The sequence below is a fragment of the Prunus avium genome, chromosome 2 (assembly GCF_965620075.1).
Source record: "Prunus avium chromosome 2, drPruAviu1.hap1.1, whole genome shotgun sequence".
Classification (NCBI taxonomy): domain Eukaryota; kingdom Viridiplantae; phylum Streptophyta; class Magnoliopsida; order Rosales; family Rosaceae; genus Prunus; species Prunus avium.
The window spans coordinates 35,049,397-35,076,403 of record NC_142285.1 but is presented as its reverse complement, the minus strand read 5'-3'; the positions used below and the strand labels follow the sequence as shown (position 1 = coordinate 35,076,403).

Sequence of the window (27,007 nt, the reverse complement as noted above, 5' to 3'; positions counted from 1 at the left end):
TGAAATTTGGATGATTTCTCCACCCCGGATTGTATGTTTGTGAGAAAGGATCATTCTTAGGCCACTGATTTCTCTGAAATGAGCCCACTGCATTTGCTTCCTCATGTGCCAAGGGACAATCTTCAGTGTCATGACCAATTGTGGAGCAAAATGCACAAACCTTGGATGATCCCGGTGCCAATTTCTTCACCATGTTGGTTAGGTTTGCAATATGAGCTTCCATACTAGAAAGGGTACTTACATCATAGGATTCCCCTTTTCTGACTGGTCTTTGCCTTGAATTATATTGGCGAGCATTTGCAGCAACAAGATCAAATATTGCTCGCAATTCTGTTGGAGTCTTGGTCATTATAGTTCCTCCTGCAGCTGCATTCACATTATTTTGGTCCGCTTCAAAAAGTCCTTCATAGAAGTGTTGCATTAGAAGCCAAGCTTGTATGTTATGATGCGGACAAGTGATTAGAAGCTTCTTGAAACGGTCCCAATAATCCTGGAAGCTTTCTCCCGGCCTTTGCAGAATTCCTGTAATCTGACTTCGGAGTTCATTTGTCCTTTGTGCTGGGAAAAAATGTTGCAAGAACTTTGAAGCAAGATCCGTCCATGTTGTGATGGAATTTGGAGGTAGATAGTGAAGCCATTCCTTTGCTGTATCCTTTAAACTAAATGAGAAAAGTCTCATTCTTATCTCATCACTACTCATGCCTTCGATCTTTATTGTGGAACACACTTCCTCGAAGTCTAGGATATGTGCATTAGGATTTTCTCCAGGATTTCCCAAGAACTTAGGCAATATATGTATCATGCCCGATCTCAACTCAAAGTTTTCCAAAGTGCTTGCCGGATATACTATGCAAGATGGTTGTCCAGTTGTTGGCGGTGAAGAGTATTCTTGCATAGTAAGTTCCGCATTTGCAGCTGCTGCCGCCATTGGTGAAGGTGGAGGTGACTCGACTTTTGGTGAGCTTGGTGATGATGAAAATGGCGAGAGTGAAAAAGGCAATGGAGTAGACACAGCTAGTTGGATGTTCCTTTCTCTCAAAGCTTGAGCTTGGATATCTTCTACAGTGCAATCTAATGAAATATCCAAATTCAGAAGGGACATAAGCAAAATGTTCCTGCAATAAGAAGAAAACAAAAACAAACTCAAATAAAATGAAATGACAAACAAAGAAAAAAAATGAAAATAAAATTAAGTACTCTAAATATACTCAAACAAAACATATAAGCAACCGTGCCAGTTCCCCGGCAACGGCGCCAAAAATTGTTGCATTCCTAAGAGGACACAAATTAATGTGCAAACAACCAATTAAAAATACCCGCAAGTGCACGAATCTATTGAAGTATAGATTATGTAAGTACGGGGTCGATCCCACGAAGAACTTGTCGGCTTCCTATAAGTTCTAATTTGAGTACGTAAAGAACACTTAATTGACACACCACAAATGCACAAATGCAAAATGGAAACTAAAAATGAGTAAAGAAGTGTAAAAGAAATGAAACAACACAAGAAAACTAAACAAAAACACAAACAGCATTTTCTATCACCCTTTTATCACCCATTTATCACCTATGAACAGTGCTAAAGCGACCGGTCGTCAGGTAAAAGCGACCGGTCGTTTTTGGGCAGATTCGAAACTCAAAATTTGACTTGAAAAGCGACCGGTCGTCAGGTAAAAGCGACCGGTCGTTTTTGGGCAGATTCGTTTTCTCTGTTTTTCAGTTTCGACCTCTGTCCAGTGTTTTGCCTATAACTTTCCAACCGTACGTTCAAAATTCACGTTCTTTATACGGTTGGATTCAGCACAGAAAATGGAAGAACACAACGCGGACCAAAAGTCCAAAATAATTACAGAAAGAAATAAAATTCAGTAACAAAGACACGTAACGTGTCAAACACGCAACTCACACACACATTGGGGGGGGGGGGGGGGTTTTGATTTGGTTCAAGTGATCTATTTCTATTGCATGTAAGTAAATGGACTTCGAATTTAAATGAGAATGGAAGAGATGAATTATCAAGATGTGAAATCAAAATGTAACAAACACTAGGGTTTCGGAATCCACCCTAAACAATTCTACCCAAGTTCATGAATACTCAAGTGATGAACTCTAAACGTGTTGATGAAGATGTTCGCAATCAAGACCATGGGTCGTGGCTCAAGACGCATTGATTCTCTCTAATATACGTAAAGTGCATGGTTCGTGCTACAATACTTGTGCCCTCCTCATAACCGAACCTAGGTATGGTTCGTACTTCGATTCAATTACAAGGAGAACCCATTAAGTTCAAAGAGAATATGAACATCACAAGAATCCTAATAGCATGATGTTTACATTAGGTATTCAAGAAACCAATTCACATGGATGATTCTTACTTCATCCATTTATTGCTTAGGATAACATGAGGATACACATAATCCCAACAATCTCAAGAAGCATGCTTTCAAAGGTGATCAATCAAAGAAGAACATACATCAAGGATAGATTAATTTGGTGAATTGGAATTCATCAACAATATCTAGAAATTCATACACTCAAGCATCAAAACAATAAGGTATTCATGTTTAGGGCTTCAACCTAAGCCCTAGCTATGGAGTTTAGTTCCTCATAATCATTTCAAACACAAATTCGAAATAAAACTAGAAAGAAGTTACAGCTTTTGTGAAGGTGGAAGCTCAAGGTCTTCAATGGTGGAAATCTCTTCCACTTCTTGCTTGGATGACTTTGTCTTCCTCCTCTAGCTCTCTAGCTCCCAGCTTTTAGAAAGTCTCTGCAAATTGTAATAAAAACTGAATGAATGATCCGTTGCCTAGCTGCTGCCCCAAAGTCAATTGATTCCTCTCTATGCTCCTCTCTCTCCTCCTTTTCATCATGGCACACTTTTGCCTTTGTTTTCTTGTCTCCTCTCATGATGAAGTTTTGTCCTCACAAATATACTCTCAGAAAATTCCACTTAACTAAAGTAAAATATTGTTACGAAAGGCATGGTAACAAGTAGAAGTAAGATCACACTAAGTGGAGGTGAAAACTGGCCAACTCGGATTTCCAGAGCTGTGGTAACATGCTGGATTGGTTGGATAGGCAATACTTATCCAATGGAGCTCAAATTTGGATATGTTGTAGTCAACATCCATTGGAACAAGTCTTATGAAGATCATCACCTCATCCAAGGACCGGAACATGCTGATCCAAGGCCACGAAGTTGACCTACGAAAATGAACAAAAACAGAATTTATATCAAATAATGCACTTTTAGCTCATTTTCATACAAACCAAAGTAAAACCTATTAAAACACAAAAAAGAAGTAAAAAGCTATAAAATGTCAAGAACTAACTCAAAATAGTGGGTGAATAACATGAAAAATCATGTGTAAAAATAAACCGAACATGAGCCCAAAATTGGGTTCGCAAAATAGCACGCTCGCTATTTTGAACAGGCGGGTTTGGCTGGATTTCCTTATGGCTTGTATCAAAACCCCACCACCACAAACCCAGTCGTTGGACTAGCAAAATCCAGTGCCCATGCCCCCACTCCCTCCCGAATTTCTTCTCCCCCATCACCACCACTCTCAAGCCACGCAAAAATCCAACACCAAGAAGCCCAAGCCACTTGCAGAACCATCTCTCTTCGCCATCCTGGCACTAGTAGAACCCAGAACCATCGCTCTTCTCCATCTTAGTCCAATTCGTAGCAAAACCAAAATAACAATAATAATAATAATCAAACTAGAAACAGAGATAAGAAAAAAGGAAAGAAAGAGGAAGAAAAGAAAAGAAGAAGAAATCTGGGTTTGCGTATAATGATGCTCCTATTTATATTTGGTAGCTTCCTTACTTGCTGATGATGTTTTAGCAGCTTAGTTAAAGAAGAAGAAAACGAGAGAGAGAGAGAGAGAGAGAGAAGAATAAATAAAAGAGAGAGCAAGAAGGAAAATAAGAATAAAATACTAGGAAAAAGAACTAAAAAAGAGAGAGAAAGGTGGCAGGGGTTGGGCTATTTTTTTTCAATTCATACGAGTTGGCTTGTATAATTAATTAATTATTTTTAAAATCTCTAATTAAATTTAAATATTAAAATAATTATTTTTTAGTCCGACAGAGCACCAAACATAGGTCTTCACTATTTTTATAATTCAACTTCTTAGTTCGACACAACATCAAACTTAGGTCAGTACTTAATCTAGCTTAGTCCAATCCGAGCTAATCCAAGACAGTCCCAAGATTTAGTCCAGTCCATTATAGTCTGCCGTACCAAATGACCCATATGGTATGAGGGAAGACAACTTAGAATACAAAAATACAATATTATACACACACACACTTACATACATATATACATATAGTATATGCACGATCCATGCATCAACTCAAGCTATCTGGAACCCTCATCGTTCCCATCCTTAGCTACGAGCTCCAGGGTTTTTAAGCAAATTGAAAATATTGTGAAAGTCAGATTTCAAGCATGCCATTATCATACAAATGTGAGGGGCAATTGGCAAGCCCTTGTCACCCGACAGTGATGCGCGAATAAGTAGAATAACACACAAAGAAATCCATGAACGGCTTGCTGGTAAGCCAATCGACCTATCATTATAACCCATGCAAAGCCCTCGCTCATCAGATACATGAAGAACACCATGTAGGGGACATGGTACCAAGAATCGGGAAGCAGAAGGGAGAGCAGCAAAGCAACTGAGAGCAAACCAGAGAACCCTAGGGCAAAGCGATAATAGGTAGGATAGTGAGTAGGGAACCTTAGCCTGGCCCCAACAGCCAAGTTGTATGCAAGTAAGCTGGCTATGGCAACCATGGTGGTGGTACAATGCGTTTCAAAAAGGAGAAGACGTTCCTTGGAATTTAATCTGAACAAAGGTGAGGAGAATGGGAACTATAAAAGCAAGAATGGCATGAGTGAAAGCAGGAGCATGCACTTGTTGGGCAAGATTGATTAGTAGAATGTTGAACGTGACATAAATAAAGGAATCACGCTCATGTAATACTAAGGATTGTGAAGGAAGTTGAGGTTCCACCCCAAAACCAATTGGCAATGGGGGGAGCAGCCAACTCCTTATAAATCCAAACTAGGTCCTTTAACTTTTCAAGACGGGACAAATACTCTCAACACGCCCCCGCCCGTGTGGCGAACTTTCAAGCCTAACACATGGACAACACATATTGGGTGGTGTGGGAGCACGTGTGGCCGTTGGGTCCAATACGTGAAGCTTTGCTCTGATACCATGAAGGAAGTTGAGGTTCTACCCCAAAACCAATTGGCAATGGGGGGAGTAGCCCAATTCCTTATAAACCCACGCTAGGTCCCTTAACCTTTCAAGGTGGGACAAATACTCTCAACAGCCATTGATAGCGGATATCTGCTGCAGCCATGACATTATAGTGGTTTAAAGGAATATTATTTGTCTTCTAGGGGAGAACCCTTCCAAAATGAAACTCCAGGAATTATATAGACCCAAAAGGTTACCTAAAAAATGTGTTACCTCTTAAAATCTGTTTGTACCATATCTGACCCTCCACTCATATTGTGACACGTGGAATGGTAAGCTCTCCCAATCGCCTCGCTGAGCAAACAATCGGTATCAGCTACCGATAGACATGCAAAGCCTACAATCGGCATGCATTGACGATTCTACGGAACAAACCTTGAAGGCCCCGCTTAAATATCCAGAGACTCGTGCCGACCTCAGAAGACCCTCCCACGAGTCCCACATCGAAACTAAGTACTAAGAGCACACTAAATGCCCTCTATAAATAAGCCCCTTCACTACAGACAAGGGGTAAGACTTTCAGCTTGACTTTTATGCTAAATACATTGTCAGTAGAAAAGCTCTTAAAAAGAAACTTACTTCGGCATCGGAGGGTCTTTGGCTAATACCACACCGGTGCCCTAAACCTCACGAGCCTCAGCTTTTCTCGATTCAGGATCGGCATCCCAGGAAGGGAGGAACCTGCGTCAGGCACTCAATCGATCCCTAGATCGTCCACATCACCTGTAAGTTGTATCTATCTTTATCTGTTTAGATTAGCTCCAACAAAATCCATCACTTTTTTTTAAGTGATTTATTTGTACCACATTTACTGACCAACTCTCTAATAGAAATGAGCCCCACCAATATATATGGGAGAGGTGATCAATAATGTGTTCAGTAAATATGCACAAATAACATCACTATTTTTTCATCAAATCCACATCAAGTGTCAACCACCAAGTTGATGCATTAGGGAATTATATTATTATTAAAACCTGTCACTCATTAACAATGTTAATCAATGCTATTTGTAAAACATTTTTTAATCATCAGTTAAATTCACGGGGGCCTATTTCTAAATCTATTTTTGGGCCAACCCAATTGTATAAATATGTATTAAGTTTCACCTTTCCCCACTCCTCCATCTCCTCACTAGTTATTACATTACTTTGTATAATATAGCTATGTGATGACTGCGACATTTTGCTCACTTCTTTATACCATTTCACAATAAATGGACGAGAAGTAGTCTATCAATCCAAAGGAATGGCCAAGCAATTTCTTCAATCCCAATCCCTTTCAAGCAAATGACATTTTTGTAGCATAAAAAAACCTTTTTAGTTTTTAAACATGACCTGACTGGGTGTAGCTAGGGGTGGGCACGGTCCGGATTGGATCGGTTTCACCTCAAAACCACGGCCGAACCAATTACAATATGACGGTTTGATTCGGCTCGGTTTTAGTTACAATCAAAATGAAAACCAAACCAAACCAAACCATTCATAATCGGTTTGGTGCGGTTTGGTTCGGCCGGTTTAGACATAAAACAAAACATGTTACAATAACAAAGAACCTGTTAACAAACATCCTAAAACATAAACTAATCCAGCTACAATTATCAAAATTATCATCAAATCATCCAAAAATCCAATACATCAAACATGGAAAGTTAAGCAAATTTCCAGTAAAACAAAGTTCAACATGCATACAATCCCACATTTGCTAACAAATAGAAATAAACTTCAATATCCAACTAATTAATACAAATCAAACTAGAATTTTCAAAAAACAAAAAACAATACGTAGCATGTCTTCATTTCCTTTCTCAATCACAAGAAACATGTAAAGGCCCCATAGCATTTGATTTCTTCATTTCTACATAAGAAACACAATCACAAATTTAGTTTCAACATAATAAACACACAAGTTATAAACAATTAAAAGAGATGTTATTACCTGACTCAATTATTTCATAGAACTCCATCTCTTCAATGGTAGGCTCAACTTCTAAAGATATTGAAGTGGACTTCAACCAATTCAGTGTACAAATCAAAGCCTCAACCATAGTAGGACTCAACGAACTACGAAACGAGTTAATTGTTCTCCCTCCCGTGCTAAATGTAGATTCAGAGGCAACTGTAGAGAAGCAACACCTATATAAAAACCACAATCACATATTTTCTTTTAATCAAATATATATTAATCAAATACCATAATTAAGAATAATATTTTGCACCGTATAGAAAGCTGATGGAAAATTGATGAATTATTAGAAGCAACACCTATAGAATATATATATATATATATATATATATATATATATATATATATATATATTAATCAAATACCCATCTTTTCTTTTAACTTCCAGCAAATCCCACACATCATACAATTTGCAAACCACATCGAACAATCAAACATATATTTTAAGAATGATTTATATATTTTATTCCCATTCTGAACAATCAAACATATTCTATTGTGAGACATGGCCCATGAAGATGAAATGAAGACATATTTATAAAACCATCAAGTATACAGAGAGAGAGAGAGAGAGAGAGGTTACACTGGGGAGACGATGAAGAGGCCAAAGGTGATGACATTGTCTGCCAAATGCGATGAAGATGGAGATGAATGATGCGATGAGATGAGAGTAGTGAGTCACTTGGAGGTGCTGAGATTTGGCGGCTGCTCTTTGGGTTTTTTTTTCAGATTAGGTTTTTGAGTTTTAGTTGTAGAGAAGAGAAGAGAGAGGTTTCGAAAGTGTAGTGGAGGGTTTTCTTGATTTTGTTATGTTTTGGGGTCCAATTAGGTGTGAAAGGGTACACAATATGCCTTTTTACTAACCAATTGTTGTTTGACACATGTATATTAAATAAAATTAATATTAAATGGACTTATATCGGTTCGGTTTGGTTTAGGACAGTTTGAAAAATACTCAAACCGCAGCCGAACCAAACCAACCCGGTTCGGATCGGTTTTTCAAACTGTTGACTTTTTCTTTGGTCAAAACCAAACCAAACCAAACCAATATAATCGGTTCGGCCGGTGTAATCGGATTGGCCGGATTGATGCCCACCCCTAGGTGTAGCACTATGCTCATTATTTAATAATTTCCTAATGAACAGAGAGCTTCCAAAAAGTACAAGAAGTTTAACAAAATTTACAGGAAAAAGGTGTGTCTTACTTGTGCGGCCGAGGTTTGTCTCGTACTAAGTCAGTCAATCGAGGGAAACGGACGCATCCCGATCCTTCTTTTCTCTCCATTTTCCTCAAATCTCAGTTAATAAATATTAGGACAAACTACAAATCATCCCGCAAATTATGAGGTGATTTTTAAGTTCATACTTATTTTAAAGGACATTTACAATAAGATATTCAAACTTGTGGAAAATCTACAATTTACTCACTTCATTTTTTTTTTTTGTCGAAATCATATCTCATTTCATTAAAACGCCAAATAGGCAGGTGTACAAAGCACAAACCAACAGAACCTTAACACAACCAAGAAAGAACAGCTAAACTCAAACCAAGTCTAGAACAAAGTTCTCATACCCAGTACAGTAACAAAATAACTTAAAATAAAACAACACACATAGTCCAGTGGCCCACCCCAAATACTATTAGAGCCCAACAATAAGCATATAGCCCAATTCACACTCAAAGCTAGGATTTTGGCAAACCCTAGCCTAAGCACACAAAGGCCGCCGTGAGAGGAGACATCACCACCGCACAAAACAGCATAGCTGCACACAAAAGACCCACAAATCTGCCACCAAGACCAGAAGCTCCCTGAACCACATAGCCGTATCAGCTCCAAGACATCCATTCAAGAATCAACAACTCCACCGGGCTTGAACCCGCCTATGCCCCACAGAGAGTGGGGCAACCAATCAAAGCAAGACCAAGAGAAATGGAAACCCAAAGCCCATAGAATCAAGAGAGTGGAGGGTGGTGGTGCAAGCACCAGAGCAAGAGCTCTATACACCTTCCGATGGGGACGCGAGAGATCGCGTTTAGGATTAGTTGCTACATCCCGCAAGAGAGACCAGATCAGAGAGGAGGAAAAGGAATTTGAGGGGTAAATGGAAGATGATGGGACAAACTTGGATTTAGAGAGAGGTTGATGGAGAATTGGGGACACATAATTAAAATAAGACATCAGTCGCAGATCCACCCACAAGAGTGGAAGAAATCACCAAGACAAGCACAGAGGGAGGAGATGGTGAGAATGGCTGAGTATGTTGAGAATGGTAGAGGGAAGAGAGAGGAGAGAGGGGGAGCGAGGAGAGGGTTGAGAGGAGAGGAACGGGGAGGAGGGGTAGTGACCTCCTCCTCCCCCTTGTTGTAAAAGCGGCGGCTGGGTTTTCCTAGGGTTAGTTGAGAGAGAGAGAGGCGCTAGAGAAGAGACCTAGGCCAGACAGATTTTTACTCACTTCATTAATCAAACTATTAGTAAGCATGTTAACTCTAATTAATACTGGAGCCAATTAACTCCTAGGAAGTGCCCTACATAGAGAAGTAGAAAAACTTCCCTTCAATCGCAACAAAAAGTGATAGGCACAAATACATATCACAAATACACAAGGTGATCAGAAGCTGAGGATTATTGGTTGGATAATTTAAGCAAAATTTTGATAGTGATCGCGTACCAGATCGCGTACCAAAACCTTATAAAAAAAACCCAAAACACTCAGGCCCGCTTTGGGATTGCTTTTTTTCGCCAAAAACCTGCTTCACTTTAAAGTTAAGCAGTTTAAGGTGTTTGGTAAAAAGAAAATATCCCGATTATTTTAAAAGCAATGGCCTTTTGACAGCAACTTTTAAAAACAGGCTCTAAGTTGCTTTTCAAGCTGCTTTCAAAAGAAGCAGAGATGAACATTTAATGAATTTTTTTAATTCCCAAAATACCATCATTCATTTTTAAAAATGACACCACCTCCACTTCATCATCCACATCCAACTCCACCACTTGCACCACCACATTCACTACCTCCACAACCACCGCCACCGCCACCACCACCACCTCCTCCTTCACCCCGACCTCCACCTCCACCTCCACAACAACCACCACCACCACACTTTCCTCCTCCTCATCCTCCGCCACCACCAACTCATCCACCACCTCCACCACCTCCTCCACCACCACCACCAATACCACCACCACCACCACAACCACCACCTCCTCCAAAACCTCCAAATCCACCACCACCTCCACAACCAACACCACCACCACCACCTCCACAACCGCCATCCCCACCACCACCAACTCCACCTTCATCACCACCGCCACCTCCACTCCATCACTACAACTACCACCACATGATTAGTACATAACACTTTTAACATCATGTCTATTTTAGTCATTATTCACAGTTACAACAATTTTATATTAAAATTTACCAAACGTTTTTTACATTGCTTTTTGTACTAACAGCACTTTAAAAATATTGTTTACCAAACATGGAGCTGCTTTACTTTACAGCTAATTATTTTCAAAGCACATCAGAAGCAATTTTTTTAAAAGTGACAGCAATCCCAAACTGGGCCTCAATAGGTCATCAAAGTAATTTAATAATCAAAATTAAATTCAATAACGCCAGCTGTCAATCTTGGGGTGTTTTTTGAGTTTGTTTATAGAAATTAAATGGTGTAGGGTTTATTTATAGTATTAGTGCTAAGAATGGGCATATGACTAAATATCTCAAAAGAAGAACCAAACCCAAAATCTCCTAGTCATCAATTTCATCCGTTCAAACGAAGCAAACAAACTCCCATGCAAGTTTTGACCCACAACAATGGCACTGGAGCCCAGGAAAAACCCACTAATCAGATGTAAATAGAAGAACAAGATGGTTAAAGAGATTTGGGGAGACAGTAAAGTACGAAAACTTAGGTCCTGTTTGGTATCTTACTAAAAAAAGTAAACTAAAAAACTATGATTCTTTTTAAAAATATGAGTTTTCAAATAGTGATTTTAAGATCTAAAAACCCGTTTGGTATTGAATTCCAAACTATTTTTAAGATCTAAAAAAAATTGAAATTAAAATCATAAAATCAGAAACCCTAATCCGCAAATTGAAATTAACAAAAGAAAAGGATAAAGATGTGAGGCATAAACCCTATTAATTTTGGTGGTGCCGCAAAAAAGAGAGAGACGACATAGGGAGGAGAGAGAGAGAAAGAGAGAGAGAGAGAGAGAGAGAGAGAAAAAAAAACTTTAAAACCTCACTTTTTTTGTTTTTAATAAGGGAGCTGATTTTCCCACTCCCCTTTTCTCCACTTACACTCCCTTTTGATTTTTATTACTTTTTAATTATTTTTAGTTTTTTTTTTCTTTGTTTTTCCTATTCTACCCTTATTCTACATTTTTTTGTTCTTTCACTTTTATATGAGGGTAGATTTTCACACACCCTCCAAAGCATAAAACCAGACCCCACCTGCAACACAAGACCAACTTCAAAATATCTCAGTGCGAGTCCGCCATGAATTTCGAGTTCCAACTCCATATGAAGCAAACATATATCTGGGCTTTTGGAAAACTTTTTAGATTCTAAGAGAGAGGGGGTGGGACTCTGTTGAACAGAATTATCAAGCCAGAAATCAAACAAAAACTAAATAAGAAATGAATCTTTTCCTTCTATGTTAATCAAAACAAAACAAAAAAAGACGAAACCAAACAAACCCAAAAACCTCTTCCTGTTCTTCTTCTTCAATTACATTCCAAAAAAACACAAACAACCATGGAGAATAACAAGAAGGAATTGTCGATGTCAGGGGACCTGAACCTAGAAGGCAAGATTGGACGCTGGCGTTGATTAGGTTTTCGATCTGTCGATGTCGAATTGGGAGGAGGGGTGGAGTGGAACAACGGAGTGTGAAAATTTTCTTGTTTTGAAAAATTATTATTTATTTAGAAAAGAAAAGGAAATAATATTAAAATAAAGTAAAAAGAAATTAATGTAGAGTAAGGATAAAATAGGAAAGAGAAAGAACAAAACATAATAAAATTAATTAAAAAGTAATAAAAAGTAAAAGGGAGTGTAAGTGGAGAAAAGAGGAGTGGAAAAATTAGCTCCCTTTAATAATAGGGGTGTTTTTGAATTTTTTTTGGATTTGAGCTTTTTAAAAATGACCTTACTAAACAGGTTTTTGGGGCAAATCTGTTTTTGAGTTTATAAAATTGAATTCAAATAGGATACCAAACAGGATCTTAACTTCTAAAAAAAATTTATAATTGACTTTAGACACTTCTCAACCGTTGAGCAAAAGAAACATGCATCAATATCAGGCCCCACGAATGAATTGGTGTCGATAAGTTATCTATGGTCATTGTCAATTTGTCGCATTCGATATATACTTCCTCCACTTCCTCACTTAATTAATTTGAAAATTTCCACCATATTCAGAAACTTGGGCCACCAGTACTCCACATACTCCACATAGATATTAGGTCAGGTATTGAAGAAAATTTTTATGCCACCGAAATACCACTGTTTTTGCTATCTCTAATAAATAACTTTTTATCGTACATTATAAGAATTCCACGTAACAAAGCGTAATTGGATGAAGATGGCAAAAGTAGAGACATACAACTGTTGCTGCCCAAAAGAATTGGATCATCTTTAGAGGCCTACTTGAATTTCTGTATCATACGCAAATATTAAAGTTTTTCTGCTGCCCTGCCCCTGATGTTAATTAAAGAAGAGCATCAATGAGCTTAACTTGATTTTTCCTTATTTGATAGACAATGAACTTTTATCATGACGGAATTGAAGGTGAATAAAGGTATAATTAGGAATACATGCGAGAGTTTAGAGGTTAAAAACTTGTTTGTTAGGATAAAACTACCCATAATTATAATCTCAAAGGTTTCTTGATCATGGGGGTATTCTGGTTAGTTTATTTATAAACTCTAAACCATTTGTTTTCTCATCATGTAACTTTATTCAAATAGTGGTCGGACTTTTAAACATATTCTGTAAGAATCTCTATATAGAGCACTCATTTGTCTTACTCCATTCTGAGGATTTTGTGAAAAAGGATGTGTTGATGCTTGTTAGTTTATAGGCTATATTCATGTTAATTATATATAAGATAAATGTAGAAATAAATTTAAAATAACACAAAAGCATACCCATGAATGAACTAGCCATTCCTAATGTGATCGGTGGGAGTACTAGAAAAGAAATAAATGTGTCCGCCCCTTTCACTCGAGTTTGACTGATCATCAATGATTATTTGGTCCTAAGTGACACTCATATCTCATAAACGATAATTATTGAGTAAAAAGTTAATGAAAGCAAAAGTCTCTTCTCTTAAGTTAATTTATGTGTTGAGCAATGCTAGCACTATTTAATTATCCAGGGTTTCAATCGATTTTAATACTCCAGTCTCATTCCAAAACTGGATCAGTTTCACCAGACACGATGGAGCACTAGCTAGGGAAACAAAAACTAAACAAGTTAAACATACATTTAGCCATGAACAAACAGCCAAATTGATTATGAAACAACCAAGGCACTGTGATGTGTGGAAGGTTACCTTGACTCTCTTTTTTTTAAATTATAAAAGGTTACCTTCTGACTTTCATATAAAAAATAATATCCATGAACTAACGAAGCTAGTTTTGAACGCGACGCAAATCCCTGAATGTTAACGGCAACAGCGTGGGCGTCGACCGACGTTGACGCGCCCCAAAGACACAAAGAAATCCATTCTCCACTCGTTGATAAGCCACCTGACATAGCATTCGCAGCAAACCAAAACAACATGCGTACTCGCCCATGAAATACAAGATGAAAATCAAGAACGGGACAGGGTGCCAAGAGCCTGGAAGCAAAACTGAGAGCAGTGAGGAGACTGAGAGCAGACCAAAACACCTCATGGCGAAGCGAGAGTAGGTAGGAGCGTAAGTAGGGAATCTTAGCCTAGCCCCAAGAGCCAAGCAATAAGCACTTAAGCTGACTATGGAAACTAGGGTTAGGGTTTGATTTGTTTCAAATGGAGAAGCTGACATTACTGATCCTGGGAATTTGATTTGAACAAAGGTGAGGAGAATGGGAAAGATAAAAGCAAGAATGGCATGAGTGGAAGTGGAAGCAACTTGTTTGGCATGATTGATTAGGAGAATATTAAACGTGACTTTAAAGGTATTGTGTTCATGTAAGATTATTATGGATTGGCGCCATTGATCGTGAAGATCGGCCATGGTGTAATAAAACTAGCTGTCATAGAAGCCAATGTCTAGGTCTCTAATATTTATAGATCCACACCTGGTGAATGAGGAATTTTTTAGCGTTTCTTATTATTTTTGGGAGCTGATTTCCCCACTCCCATTTTCTCCACTTACACTCCCTTTTTCTTTTTAATAATTTTTAAACAATTTTGTTCTTTCTCTTTCCTATTCTATCCTTAATCTACATTAATTTATTTTTTACTTCACTTTTATATTATTTATTTTTCTTTATACTTAATTTTCTAACTTATGGTCAGTTTGGCATTGTTGTGCTGTGAAAATAATCGCTGTCAGATTTGCTGTGAGAGAAATCAGCTGTGAGAGAAAGCAGTTTGATGTTTGGTAAACTTTTTGCTAAAAGTATTGTTGGTATTGATTCTCGCGTAATCAAAAAAATGATTCCTGCATAATCATTAAACCCAGCGTATATCTTCGAAACTAATTCTTGCATAATCAGAAAATGAAAGCACCTCATTAGCTGCTTTCACTTATAACTTTCTCTCACAGCAATTTTTAACAATAAGTGATTTTCTCATAGTTTACCAAACAGGCTAGGTTTCCCAAAATTTTTTAAAAATCACTTATCACCCAAAATAAGCAATGCCAAACGGGCACTTACACTCCATTTTCAGTATTAAAGGGAAAAAAACAACTTAATCTCTTACTCGATTAAAGGAAGAAAAAAAAACTAAAAATAGAGTGCAAGTTGGAAAATTAAGTATAAAGAAAAAGAACTAATATAAAAGTGAAGTAAAAAGAAATTAATGTAGGGTAAGGTAGAATAGGAAAGAGAAGGAACAAAATTGATTAAAAAGTATTAAAAAGCAAAAGGGAGTGGAAGTGGAGAAAATGGGAGTGGGGAAATCATATCCCTTATTTTTATTTACCTCAAATCTTCACTGGCCCACAGCACATGGCAGCCCACTATTCAATCAACAAAAGATATTGTACTGCAGGTTGATGTCGACTGTGACGGACCAAATTCGAAGTTTTTAAATTTCATACTTTTGGGAAAAAACCAAGACATAACCCAAATAGGCTTATAAAAATGCTTGTGGTTTGGGGAAAGAGCCTCGCTACATGAATTAAGTTATGGAAAATGCTAGGCTTACCATATTTTTCATACCACATTCATACCACCTCTCTAATAGAGGTGGAGCCCACCAATACAATAGGGCCCACCTCTATTAGAGAGGTGGTATGAATGTGGTATGAAAAATGTGGTAAGCCTAGCATTACCCTTAAGTTATTAACGCTAGATTCACGTACAATCTGGTACATAGATTGTGGCGGAGATGTGTATCTAATTTTCTAATAAAGGAGATTTTTGAAATGTGAATATTATATATTCGGTTAAGCATCTTAATGATCCGACGTGCATACAAAAAGTTCTAAAATGAATGATTCCGATCATGTATACGATCAATCATTCATTTCTTAAAGCTTTCCAAACGTGCATACAAAAAGTTCTAAAATTTTGAATAGTTACAGGAAAAGATGGACCAACAGCGATCACACTTCTTAATTATACTTTTCATTGACAAGAAAGTCACAATCAATTTGGTTGAGATAAACGAATAAACAGACCAGACATATTTGATGCCAAAATAATACAAGCCATTTACATTGCCAACAGGAAAGAAGAAGAAAACCGAACCAAACCAGAAAAACCTATATATCATGTTCATATGATTACGTTAATTTAGATTTTCCAACATGTTATTATTTAGTATTATTATGTTAATTAATGTCTCATGCGGCCACAACACGGTAAGACTTGCAAATTGTATTTTTGTCATTTCGAGGAACAAAACATACATCGATGTCCGCCAACTCAGGATCCATGGAATTTTGAGACATTAAAGAGAATTCATCATGGCTTAGAGCTTTAGCTGTTGTTATTATGGATCACTTTATGAATCGATCATTACATTATTTGCGTGGGGTTGGACACTTTTAAAAAGTTAAATTATTCATTAATCTGGCCTGTACATGTCAATCTGACGAGGCACTTGTCTCATTTAACTATCAGTGTCGCCTAAACCTTACGCCCCCATTGTTGTTGACCCATGGTCAATTTGTCACGTTATAAATTTTCCACCACTTTCTGAGTCACATTTGAAAATGTGCTCTACTTTCTCTCCATAGAAACAGCTTCGAGGTAATAAGGCCCGGTTTGGTTCACAGAACGGATTTGAGGAAAAATTATTTCCCATGCCATTTCTCAAGGGATGGGAAATGGAAGATTCCTTTCCCACAGTTGGTAATGTCGGGAAAGTAATCTTGAGATTTCACTTTGTTTCATTTCCCATGGTTTTTTTAGTAGGAATGGAAAACAAAGTTTGTATAATTTTCCAATTATACCCATATTAAATAAAATAAAATAAGAAATGCATTTAATGATATATTGTAATTCTAAATTGTTAATGGGGACAAAATGGTCATGAAAAATGCGCATTGATGTTGACTCATTTTCCTTAACTTTCCCATGATGAGGGAAAACAAAACCCAAGTTGAGAGGAGGGCTTCACTTTCCCCCATACTTTCCCATATGTCAGGCAACCATTTCTCATGCTTGGACTTACCAATCATGGGAAAGCAATTGATTTTCCATCCCCAAGCCTCCTTTCCCAAGAATCAAACGGGGCCTAAAAGTGTATGGAAATCAAATGGTGGCAATGATTCAATTCAACATAAAGCATTTTATTTTTGATATATAGAGATTAAAGTGTAATGCTCCATTAAGGATTTTATGTTAAGAATATTTTTAATCTCATCCAATGGATGCATGTATAGAAAATGTGTAACTCACTAATACATCTAATGGATGACTGAAAAAAAAACTATTAGAAATCTTCAACCTATCCTTAACAAAAAAATCCTAACTAGATAAGCTCCCAATATTTGATTATTATAAGTTAAATACGCACACACGTTATTGACGTGCGTAGGAACTTACATTCCAGCCAAGTATGAGAGTGTGTAGAAGTTCTTTTTTGTGTTTTGAAGAATTATGTGTAGAAGTTCTTTTTTGTGTTTTGATGAATTATTTTTAACATGTGTCCAACCATAATTTGCAAGAATGGGGAGTATCCATATTTAGAGGAATATGGAGGCACGCAGTATCCATATTTAGAGACCATAATCAACAATTAAATCACGGGCATACAAATTACCTCTGAAAGACCAAGGGAAGGTAAAAAGAAAAGGGATTTGAGGTTACATTCAGAGGCATTGAAGATTGCGTCATAAGTAATCAAATGTTCAACTTCACGATATTGTATTTTCTTTTCCTGTTAAGAATGTAATGAGAAAGGGAAAATAGGATTAGAAGGAAAAGCAAGTAAAACTATTATACATTTACCGCCACTCATTGACACTAACGACCAGAGGGGTGCATTTTTTTTACATACAAAAAGACCTCACATACAGATTACAACTATGTGCACCTTCCTCACAAGAATTAAAAATTAGAGGGTAAGAAAAAAAAGAATAATCAAATTAATGAACTTCTACTTCCAAAACATCCTAATTAGTCCGTGAAATCAATTTGATTATTAAATCCTTGTAACCATTGTTGCGTTTGAATTATCTGTGTCTTCTGGTGGGGGCTTTACATACTTGCCAATTGCTTTCTGGTGAGTCCGCTTCCTTATCCGTTCTATTTTTTCCTTACTTTTCTGCTTCCTCTTCTCTTTCTGCTTATGCCGTAAATTTCTCTCTTTTTCGTATACACCTTGCCAGAAGACCTCACCTGTTGACGGCCACAACCACCGCCTCCTGGGGTGCTCTGAATCTGATTCCTCTGCCAAGTCCTCATCCATGCTCTTTAGGGTGGAGTATGAGAACCATTTGATCCACATATGACCTCTCCGACTCTTGAACCTATGTTGTTCCTGCATCACACCAGTCTCAGGGTGCACATATACCATCCTCCTCGCGCTGTGGTATGCCCAAACATTTACAAGTAACTCAAGAAGCCGTGAGTAGCAATGTTTGTCCTACAATTTGCAAATACACTCAGTATGTACAAGTAAAGCAATATTTATCAGTAGAAGAAAACTCATAAAAGTAGAAGCAAATTACTTTTGACAAACTCAGATAACAGCGTCCACTTGAATGGTGTTCATCATACATTTGTGCATCCAAAGCATCCACAAACATTCTGCACACCGAACAGTTCATATTAACAGTTAAAGAATTAACTTTCTAAGTAGATCAGTAAGAGCATCTCTGTAAAGATGCCCACAAGTGCAAAATCTCCTACCTGGAAAACATTACAAACTCTAGGAAGGACTTCGTTGGCAAAGCCCAGCTATGCATGACAGACCACGTGTCCCCATCCACAGGCATGGGCGGTAAAGATTCTATATTGTACTTTAAGCCATACATCCTTTTAAAAGCCTCCGAAAAAGCAAACCTTCAATTTACCATGTGGAGAGATTAGTGAAATATTCTTCAACAGACATTAAGAGAGAGACAGAGACAGAGACAGAGACAGAGTTATGAGCAAAATTTATAAGAAGAATCAACTAAAGGATCACCAGTCTTACTTGCAGTTTCCAGCATTTATACCATCACAGAATGACCAAAAATCTTGTCTCAGATCATTCCGTGCTTCATCATCCATACGCACCCAAAAGTACAGTGCATCCCCATGCCTTCGTGTTTGAATAGCATCTAACAATGCATTTTCAGCTATTCCAGATAAAGATGCCTGTTCCAATCACCATCCCCCATATTAGATATAAAGGATCCTACATAAACGAAAATGCAGAAAGAGGAAAATAACTCATTGCTTTGTTTAAACATTTTTCCACTCTGTTTCGAATTTGGAGACTGAGCTCTAAGAATACCCCCAAAAGTGGAGATACCAGACACAACCATTCAGTCCACTTGGTACAAAGTTCTCTTTTATCCAAACTTTGAGAAGGTTTATTATACAATTTCGTTGTTGTCACTTTTTTCTTTGGTATTTTATTTTAAAAGCAACAGTAGTCATACATCATTTGTAGAGTGCAAGTAACAACATTAGGCATTGACATGATGACATGAAGTATCCTAGGCTTCCTAGCCATCATACACATGTGACTGATTACATACACATGATGCCTCTTGTTATTAATTGTATTAATACATATGCAATCATCTGTTCGTGCACTGGCTAGTATAGTTTATGCCATCAAGTCAATGCTTCTTGTTATTAATGTACTCTACAAATGTTGCAAGACTATTATTGCTTAAAAAAATAGAATGAAAAAAAGTTTTGAATCTCGCTACATGGCTAAGACTAATATCATATTGATACTTCTTGTTATTAATTGTTCCCAGAAAAAATTTATAAAAAACTAAAATGGAATCACGTTCTATTAGGTATGATTACTTGATCCATGCTGACGGCACTATGAAACCTAGAGTTTTACTGGTTCCCAGGCCAGCTGAAATAGACCAAAAGCTGCCTTCCAACATGCCATGAATATAAAACTGATAATGCCCACTATCCCAACTTCCAACAAGACCCAAGAGGACAAAACAAAGATGCAGAATGAGCACTGGTAGGCGCTCAAAAGTTTGTTGAAATCATGTGTACAAATGTAAGGCAAAATTAATAAACTTCAGGGAGACAGAGAGACAGAGACAGAGAAGACAGAGAGACAGAGAGACAGAGAGATTCAATACCTTCCTTGCTGTTATTCTCCATGACTGAAACCCTATCCAAGCATTTTTATGGATACGATCAATCCGGTTTGCAATAGCAAAGAAGGCTCCATATTCACCAAGTAGATCTCGATAATAAGGGTTATTAAGAAGTGGAAGACGAGAAGGTGCATCAACATCATCGGTCCCAGGTCTTCGACCCTTAGTGGACTACAAGAATTTATTTTATGCAATAGTCAGAGAGAAATTCAAAGGCGTCTCTACTATATTGACAACAATGACGAGACAAATAGGAGATTTAAAGCCTCAGCTAACAAGAAAATGACAACATAGTTTGCACAGCATACACTTTATTAACATCAATGTTTTGGGCAAAACAATTGTATTGCACGTATGTGCATTTATATCATATAATGTTCAAATAAGTCTATAAAATGAATACAATATATGAGATATTACAGAACTCACCAACCCAATTCCCCGATAAAGAGATTTTAGGTGTAAAAAAGGCCAGGTCCCCTCACCAAAGTAAGGTTCATATATACACAATGGTTGGCCTGTCCTCTCAAGCTCCCTTTCATCCCTTTCATGCAAATCATTCTTGGAGCGATCAACTCTTTTGGCATTTCGATACACTTCCTCCCATGTTCCATGGGATTGATCACTTCTATCCTTTAACTGCACAAGATTTTAAAGTGTGTGTATATATAAATAGACATAGCACCAACAGCAAATAAAAGTGGCGGCGAACTAGTTGAATCCATATCTAGAAACAAATAAATTACTGCACACTATAGTCCTTACCATTTCTTCCTCTCTTTTTTTTTTGGAATTCGCCATCTGACTGTATTTTTCTTCCTCCCATATACTGTATAGAAATGAATAATTGGTTGCAGTGATAGCATTAAATGTCTGCTGTTGAGTGCGATTATACTGCTCCTCGAAGTCATCTAAAAATGTGTGACTTCTCAAATTTCTATCAAGATATGTTAAATTTGATACTGCTTCAAATAAGTGCCATTGCCATTGTTCTTTCAATTTTGGAGGGATTTCTGCAACAGCCCTGGGGAGTGCAACTTCCGATGGGAGAATGAGAACATTTTCAAGAAGCGAAGCATATCCTTCAATAGTTTCCGACACCATCATGCCTTTTGCAGTACCTCTCCCTATTGAGGCAATGTTGCGAGCTAGAGGTGATAACTTTCCTTTCGAAATAACTTGCAATATGATTTGTGAAAGAACCTTGATATTTTCCTTAGGGAAAAGGTAGCCGTTGACTCTATCATCAACCTAATTGTTATTGCAAATACAGTTAGTAGTCCTCCAATGAAGCAAAGATAGACAACAATTTAACAATCCAAAACTAAACAAAAAGGAATTCATGTAGATTCACAATCTTAGTGTTTGAGATGCATAGAAAGCAATCATTGTTACATAGCAACATATTTCATACCCCACATTTCAATCCATTAGATTCTATGACCCAAAATCAACAGTTTCCAGATAATCTTAGCCACTTAACACCAAGATGTATGACAAAGTGAATTTTGACATTAAAATTAGCATCTATTCTAACAGGACCTTTTCTTAAGGGTCTGAAAGTCCATTGATGGGGAGAATGCTCACTCAAAGGAGAAATCAAATTGTACCAATCCTTTCACATAACAGGAACTTAGCCCCTTTTTTAGTTTTGTATGCCAGATAGGGGACAAAATTTTCTGAGGTTTTAATACTGGCATGAGCAATTGTATCAATGTGTCCAAGAAATAAGAAAAAATCATGAGGAGGTTGAAATAGTTATGTGGAAAAAGATATATAGAGGAATTTATGAGGAGCACAAAGATCAACAGTGAAAAAGGATTGTTGCTGACCATCCCAAGCACTTGTTGCTTATTATGACTTTCAGTTAAACTTAGAACTCAAGGATATGAATGCTTAGTCATAAAATTTTCGTTGATATAAAAACTTTAAACTTAGAACTCAAGGATTATGACTTTTATCAGACATACAGGAGTGTGGTCAAGTAAGCAACATAAAAAACCATACATATTTCCTGATCATGGAGAGATCTGGGGCAACAATTGGTTTCCCAAGGCACATGGCCTTGATTAAAATGTCTGGAAATGATTGCTCTTCAAGGAAGGATCCATATATCACAACATCAGATATGCTTAGGACGCTGTCTGCAGCCATATCAACAGCTACATGCTTCACAATGCCACTTGGGTACTTCAAGTTGTAAGCAATGGCCTAAGAATAGATCAACCAATAAGAACCATAAAATCATGTATCCTCAAACTTCCTATCAAAAAAATAAATAAATGCATAAATCTTCCCCAAACAAATTGAACCAGTCTGCAGATACACACCTCAACAACGGAACTATAGTTACTTGTTGAGTCTCCACTCAAAACAATAATTTTGAGATGAGAATAGGAATTATTATCCAACGGGAAGTCCTCAAGAAGCGGTAATACAGCCCGTAGAACAATGGAATGCTCCAACCACAAGCCCCTGTACAAAAATTGGCTTCCCACAATTGTAATTACAACATCTTCAGACCCATAACCCATCTTAGCAAGCAGATGATTTTTGTCTAACACCATAATGGAATCTGCCTTGCAGGCTTCAGCAGGAGAACCCGGAATAACAAAAAAGTTTCCAGCATCAAATACTGAGTAAGCCATCTGTGCAAGTAAAGAAACCATTCAAACTTCTAGTTAGTACAATTTAACACCAATGATAGTATGACTACTAAGTCAGAAACACAATTGTCTAACACCATTAAAAATATGATTTTTCTATAGGTATTGTTGGTTTTATTGGATGATGATCACCACTCAACATTCAGGTGTCCCAGGGGACTGAGCCCAAATGCTCTAAATAAGGGCCAAAAATGGCCACTCAGATGTCCAGATGAACCATGGATTAGCATAAGCATCGTAAATCACCCTTTTAACTCCTGATAGAATGATAAACATGTTCAAAGTGCTACAAAATCAAACTTTGTCTGAATCTTACCGGCAGGAAATAATTTGGGAAGACAACAACAGTAGATCGGCTGAAGAGTCTTTTCCAATCATTAAAGAGTTCAATCTGCCTATTTGAAGAGTATTTTCTTGATCGAGTAGCAAGCGCTTGTTCATGGATGGTCCATAGTATAGGTAAAGACTTGAAAGGTTCCTGCACAAAACTGTAACAAGTAAAATCATTCACTTTGGCTGATAGAGAAGTTGCTGATGGGAAAAACACCAAAGCATCAACTAAATTTGAGAAATATACATGAAAAGCAAACTGCAGACCACAGAAAGTGTATTGCAGCTTTTTTATATTAAGAAAATTCAACAAATCATAACAGAAATTTACCTATAAAAGAAAAAAGAAGAAGATAGAAATGAACAGCTGTTGCATAGTTAGGCAATCCCATCCACTGACAAAAGGAATAAAGAGTTTTCATAATGCAAATATACAGATACAGAAGTTTGCACAATATTGTTGATGATCACAGGATGTTCATAGAAAACCACAACAGTATCACGAGAAGAAATCTAACAGCTTCTTTATAAATTATATTCTTGCCCTGTGAAATCTCTCAATCGTACACATTTTCCAAAAGTTTTTCTGATATCAAGGAGTAATGTATCTCTACAACCTTCTCTTGCAATCTCAACATGCAATTGCACTCCTAACAAAGGCCAAATATAATTTTCCTGAACCTGGGAGGTTTCACACCCATGGGCCTAAACCTAGAGCATTTTGAGATCCTTTTTTGAGTATATAGCTATTAAGAAAGACCTTTCTATGGCGGCCTCACTAGTGCAGTTTAGAGGAGATCCTCATGCCACTAAATACGTCTCTTATGTTCTTGCACTAAAGCGTATCTTCAAAATTCAGACATATATATATATATGGAGAGAGAGAGAGAGAGAGAGTAGAGGAAAGTAAAGCAACAAGTTCAAGTGACAGCAATAATTAGGAAGTATCATAATTTTTTATGTAACTAAATGATATATCGTACCAAGAAAAGATGCCCTTTGCTTCAAGAGAGTTCACAAGTATGCCATCATAACTGCAAAATACATATATGTAGTTCAGATTCAACCGCCATTTAATGGATCCAAAATACTGAACCATGCGAATTAATATTGACTTATTGAGCAACAAGTGAAAGAAAATAAAAACCCCAATCCCTATAACATCCATTGTCACAACCAGTCGCATAATTTCCCAGGAAATTAAAGTGATATTACATTTCTCTCAACAATTCAAATAACCATGGCAAATTGGTAATTCATTCGAAACATTTGAATCATGGTGTGAGTGGATTTGGTCCCAATACAGCAAATGAAATACTAAAGCTAAACTTCAAAAGTAAATAGCATTAAGGATCCTGCATACAAACAACTAAACTTGATAATATTTAGAAGATGAAAAAGGGCTCATGAAAAGAAATGAAGCTCAATTGTAGCATTATTTCATTGATTCTCCAAATGAGGTCAACCAAACAAAACATTTGTGCGAGCAGAAACAAGAGGACATTCAATATTGTTGCATTGAAAACAAAATTAGCACGAAAGGCATACTTTAGCCAGTCTATATTGAGCTCTGACTGGTCATGGATAATGGTGACTGGAACTCCTAAACTTCTCCAAACATCATGCACAGGACCATCTTCAAGTGAATAAACCTGCAATTATAAACCACATGACACAAAACACCATCATATATATCTCGTGCAATGATGCATAAAAAGATCCTGCCAGCAAATCTATCCTTAACACAGAATTGAATGTAAATACTTATAGCTAAAAAGACTACTTGTAATCCATAAGACCTGCATGTCCCTGGTGACAAACTAATAAAGGAAGGAATAATAGCAGTACTGTAACCATTAGCATATGAAAACATATAACTGTATGAAGCTATCGCTAAATTTGAAGTTACATTTTTCAAAAGTATGGAAGTCAATTTACCGAAAATGCATATCCAATCTCCTGCAAAGCAGCTGCAACAGTCACCATCAGTAACTGTTGTGAAGCAACCGACAGATCTGCAAAAACCTTCCAAGTAAAAGAACGAAAGCAGAAGGGCAACACAGAAAAACAAATCAGTGAAGATACAGAGTAAGCACTCGGTCATATAGAAACCAATAAGTCAACAAAGCTTCATATGTAATGCATTACAAGTGCAAGTAGCCAAACCAAAACGCAATATCTGAACAGCAATAAACGAGGGAAAAAGTTCGGCAAAAATTGAAAACTCACCAGTGCAAGCTGAGGTTTTCTGTACCCAAAATGCTGCCGTGTCCTATTCATAGCAGAAGTCAAACTAGCCTCTCTAGCTTCCTTCTGAAATTTCTCCAAAAGCTTTGAAGGCTCAAATCTTATGTCCTCCCCAAAATCCAGCAAACCCAACTCCTTCAAAAACCTCAAATCTTCAGAATTCAATTCCACATTTTTCATTAAAACCCCTGACTTTTCAACCACCGAACCAGGCAAGAACATTTGGAAAAGAACCACAAAGAATAGAAACACAGCCACAGTGCAAATCCATTGGAGGTAATCTAGCTTCTTGAGGAGCAGAAACCTTGAAAACTTCGATCTGGGTCTCTGTAAAAATGGGTGCCTTTCAGTTCTACCAGTTGATGAAGACCGAAGAAGAGGGTCTCTCTTCAATGGAACCCCACTTTCCAAAGAACCCATTTTAGCTAGCTTCCCATCAATTTACAATGAAAAAGTTTCAAACTTCACAGGATCACATCAAAATCAAAGCTTATTTCTAAAAGAATCAGATCAAAGATCAAAAACCCGCAAAGTTACAGTCTTACAGACACACTTCTTAAAGGGTGTGGGTTTTTGAGATAGCGTTTTGCAAAGGATGTTTGTGAAGTTAGTAAAAGAGAGGTCAGAGATTGATTGGGCTGCAGCAGTGAAGGTGAGAAGTTGGTGTTTGATATTGACGTGGACTTTGAAAGCGATTTTTTAAGGTTTAACGAAATATTTTGAGAGGAAACAATTGGATTTTTTGTGATCTAAGAAAGGGATAATAACAGGACACGACAAGATGATTGCTTGCTTTGCCTGTGAGCTATAAACTCGGGCCAACCAAAATCCAAACTCATTAGGGTAATTGTCTGTCTGTACGTTCCTTTTTTCATATGTCCAAAATTACAAAATACTTCACCCCCTAAGTCTATGTCCTAAGAATTTCTCAACAAAAAAAATTATTATATATAAATAAATAAAAAGATGTCCTCAGAACTTTTTCTTTTTCACTTTATAATGGTTCCAATTTATTATTGGACCATTTTGGTGTGGCCTGCATAATTGCACCAAAGGTTATTGTATATTTTCTTTTCCGGAGAAAATATCTTCACCTGGATCATTAAGTTTTCAGTTGAATTGACCGAAAGTATTCAATTGCGTCTGTTTTAGTTGATAATATATGTACACCTGAACATCATAATTATAAGAAATATCTCGTGTCATGCTTATTCTGAATTACCATTATTATTTTTTAATTCAAATTTAAAAAATCCAAATAACATTATATATTTAAATAAGCTGCTATATGAGCACATAAAATACAGAGCAGACTGTAAAAAGCTGTCTTGCATGAATGCATCGTCCATGAGAGTGGCAATTGGGAACTTTCCCCTTTGGAAATCTAGTTTATTTTTTGAGCATCCTACGTTACCACTTCACACAATTTCAATTATTGTTTTTGGCTTGGATTTTCTCAATAATTGTGTTTCATAAACTAATAGTTTATACTAGTGGCTGAAATTAAGATCATCAGAGCTTACTTTCCTAATACTTAAAGGGTAGCTTAAAGCTTTTGCGCATTT

General features: G+C 37.1%; 1 protein-coding gene, 1 long non-coding RNA gene and 1 other non-coding gene across 4 annotated transcripts; 1 reads left to right on the top strand and 2 right to left on the bottom strand.

Moving 5' to 3' along the window:
- Positions 1-437: 437 nt before the first annotated feature.
- LOC148296935 (small nucleolar RNA R71) lies at positions 438-544 on the top strand. The gene has a single exon (XR_015834232.1). It is a non-coding gene; the product is annotated as a small nucleolar RNA R71 (small nucleolar RNA).
- Positions 545-6,868: 6,324 nt separating this feature from the next.
- Positions 6,869-8,183, bottom strand: LOC110756289 (uncharacterized). Its single transcript, XR_015833400.1, has 3 exons — positions 7,831-8,183; positions 7,221-7,417; positions 6,869-7,139 (listed from the first exon to the last, which is right to left on the bottom strand). It is a non-coding gene; the product is annotated as an uncharacterized LOC110756289 (long non-coding RNA).
- Positions 8,184-17,807: 9,624 nt separating this feature from the next.
- On the bottom strand, positions 17,808-26,217 carry LOC110751796 (glycosyl transferase family 1 protein). 2 transcript variants are annotated; one of them, XM_021952312.2, is made up of 14 exons: positions 25,425-26,217; positions 25,134-25,220; positions 24,744-24,847; positions 24,179-24,229; positions 23,182-23,353; positions 22,530-22,847; positions 22,207-22,410; positions 20,965-21,450; positions 20,629-20,838; positions 20,182-20,370; positions 19,056-19,219; positions 18,770-18,922; positions 18,589-18,667; positions 17,808-18,503 (listed from the first exon to the last, which is right to left on the bottom strand). In XM_021952312.2, the coding sequence occupies exons 1-14, from the start codon at positions 25,860-25,862 to the stop codon at positions 18,060-18,062; spliced, it is 3,099 nt and encodes a 1,032-aa protein (XP_021808004.1). In that variant the 5' UTR covers positions 25,863-26,217; the 3' UTR covers positions 17,808-18,059. The 2 variants fall into 2 exon arrangements, with proteins under 2 accessions (XP_021808004.1, XP_021808005.1); XM_021952313.2 differs by having other exon boundaries at positions 25,134-25,210; positions 25,425-25,565.
- Positions 26,218-27,007: the final 790 nt, after the last annotated feature.

Bases quoted from the DNA above. Each gene is read 5' to 3' on its own strand.
- LOC110751796 (XM_021952312.2), bottom strand. From the start codon at position 25,862: ATGGGTTCTTTGGAAAGTGGGGTTCCATTGAAGAGAGACCCTCTTCTT. The intron at 22,411-22,529 runs GTGTGTATCTGC...ATCTATTCTTAG, and splicing joins ACTATAGTTCCGTTGTTGAG to GCCATTGCTTACAACTTGAA. The intron at 18,923-19,055 runs GTAAGACTGGTG...GGTAAATTGAAG, and splicing joins ATAAATGCTGGAAACTGCAA to GTTTGCTTTTTCGGAGGCTT.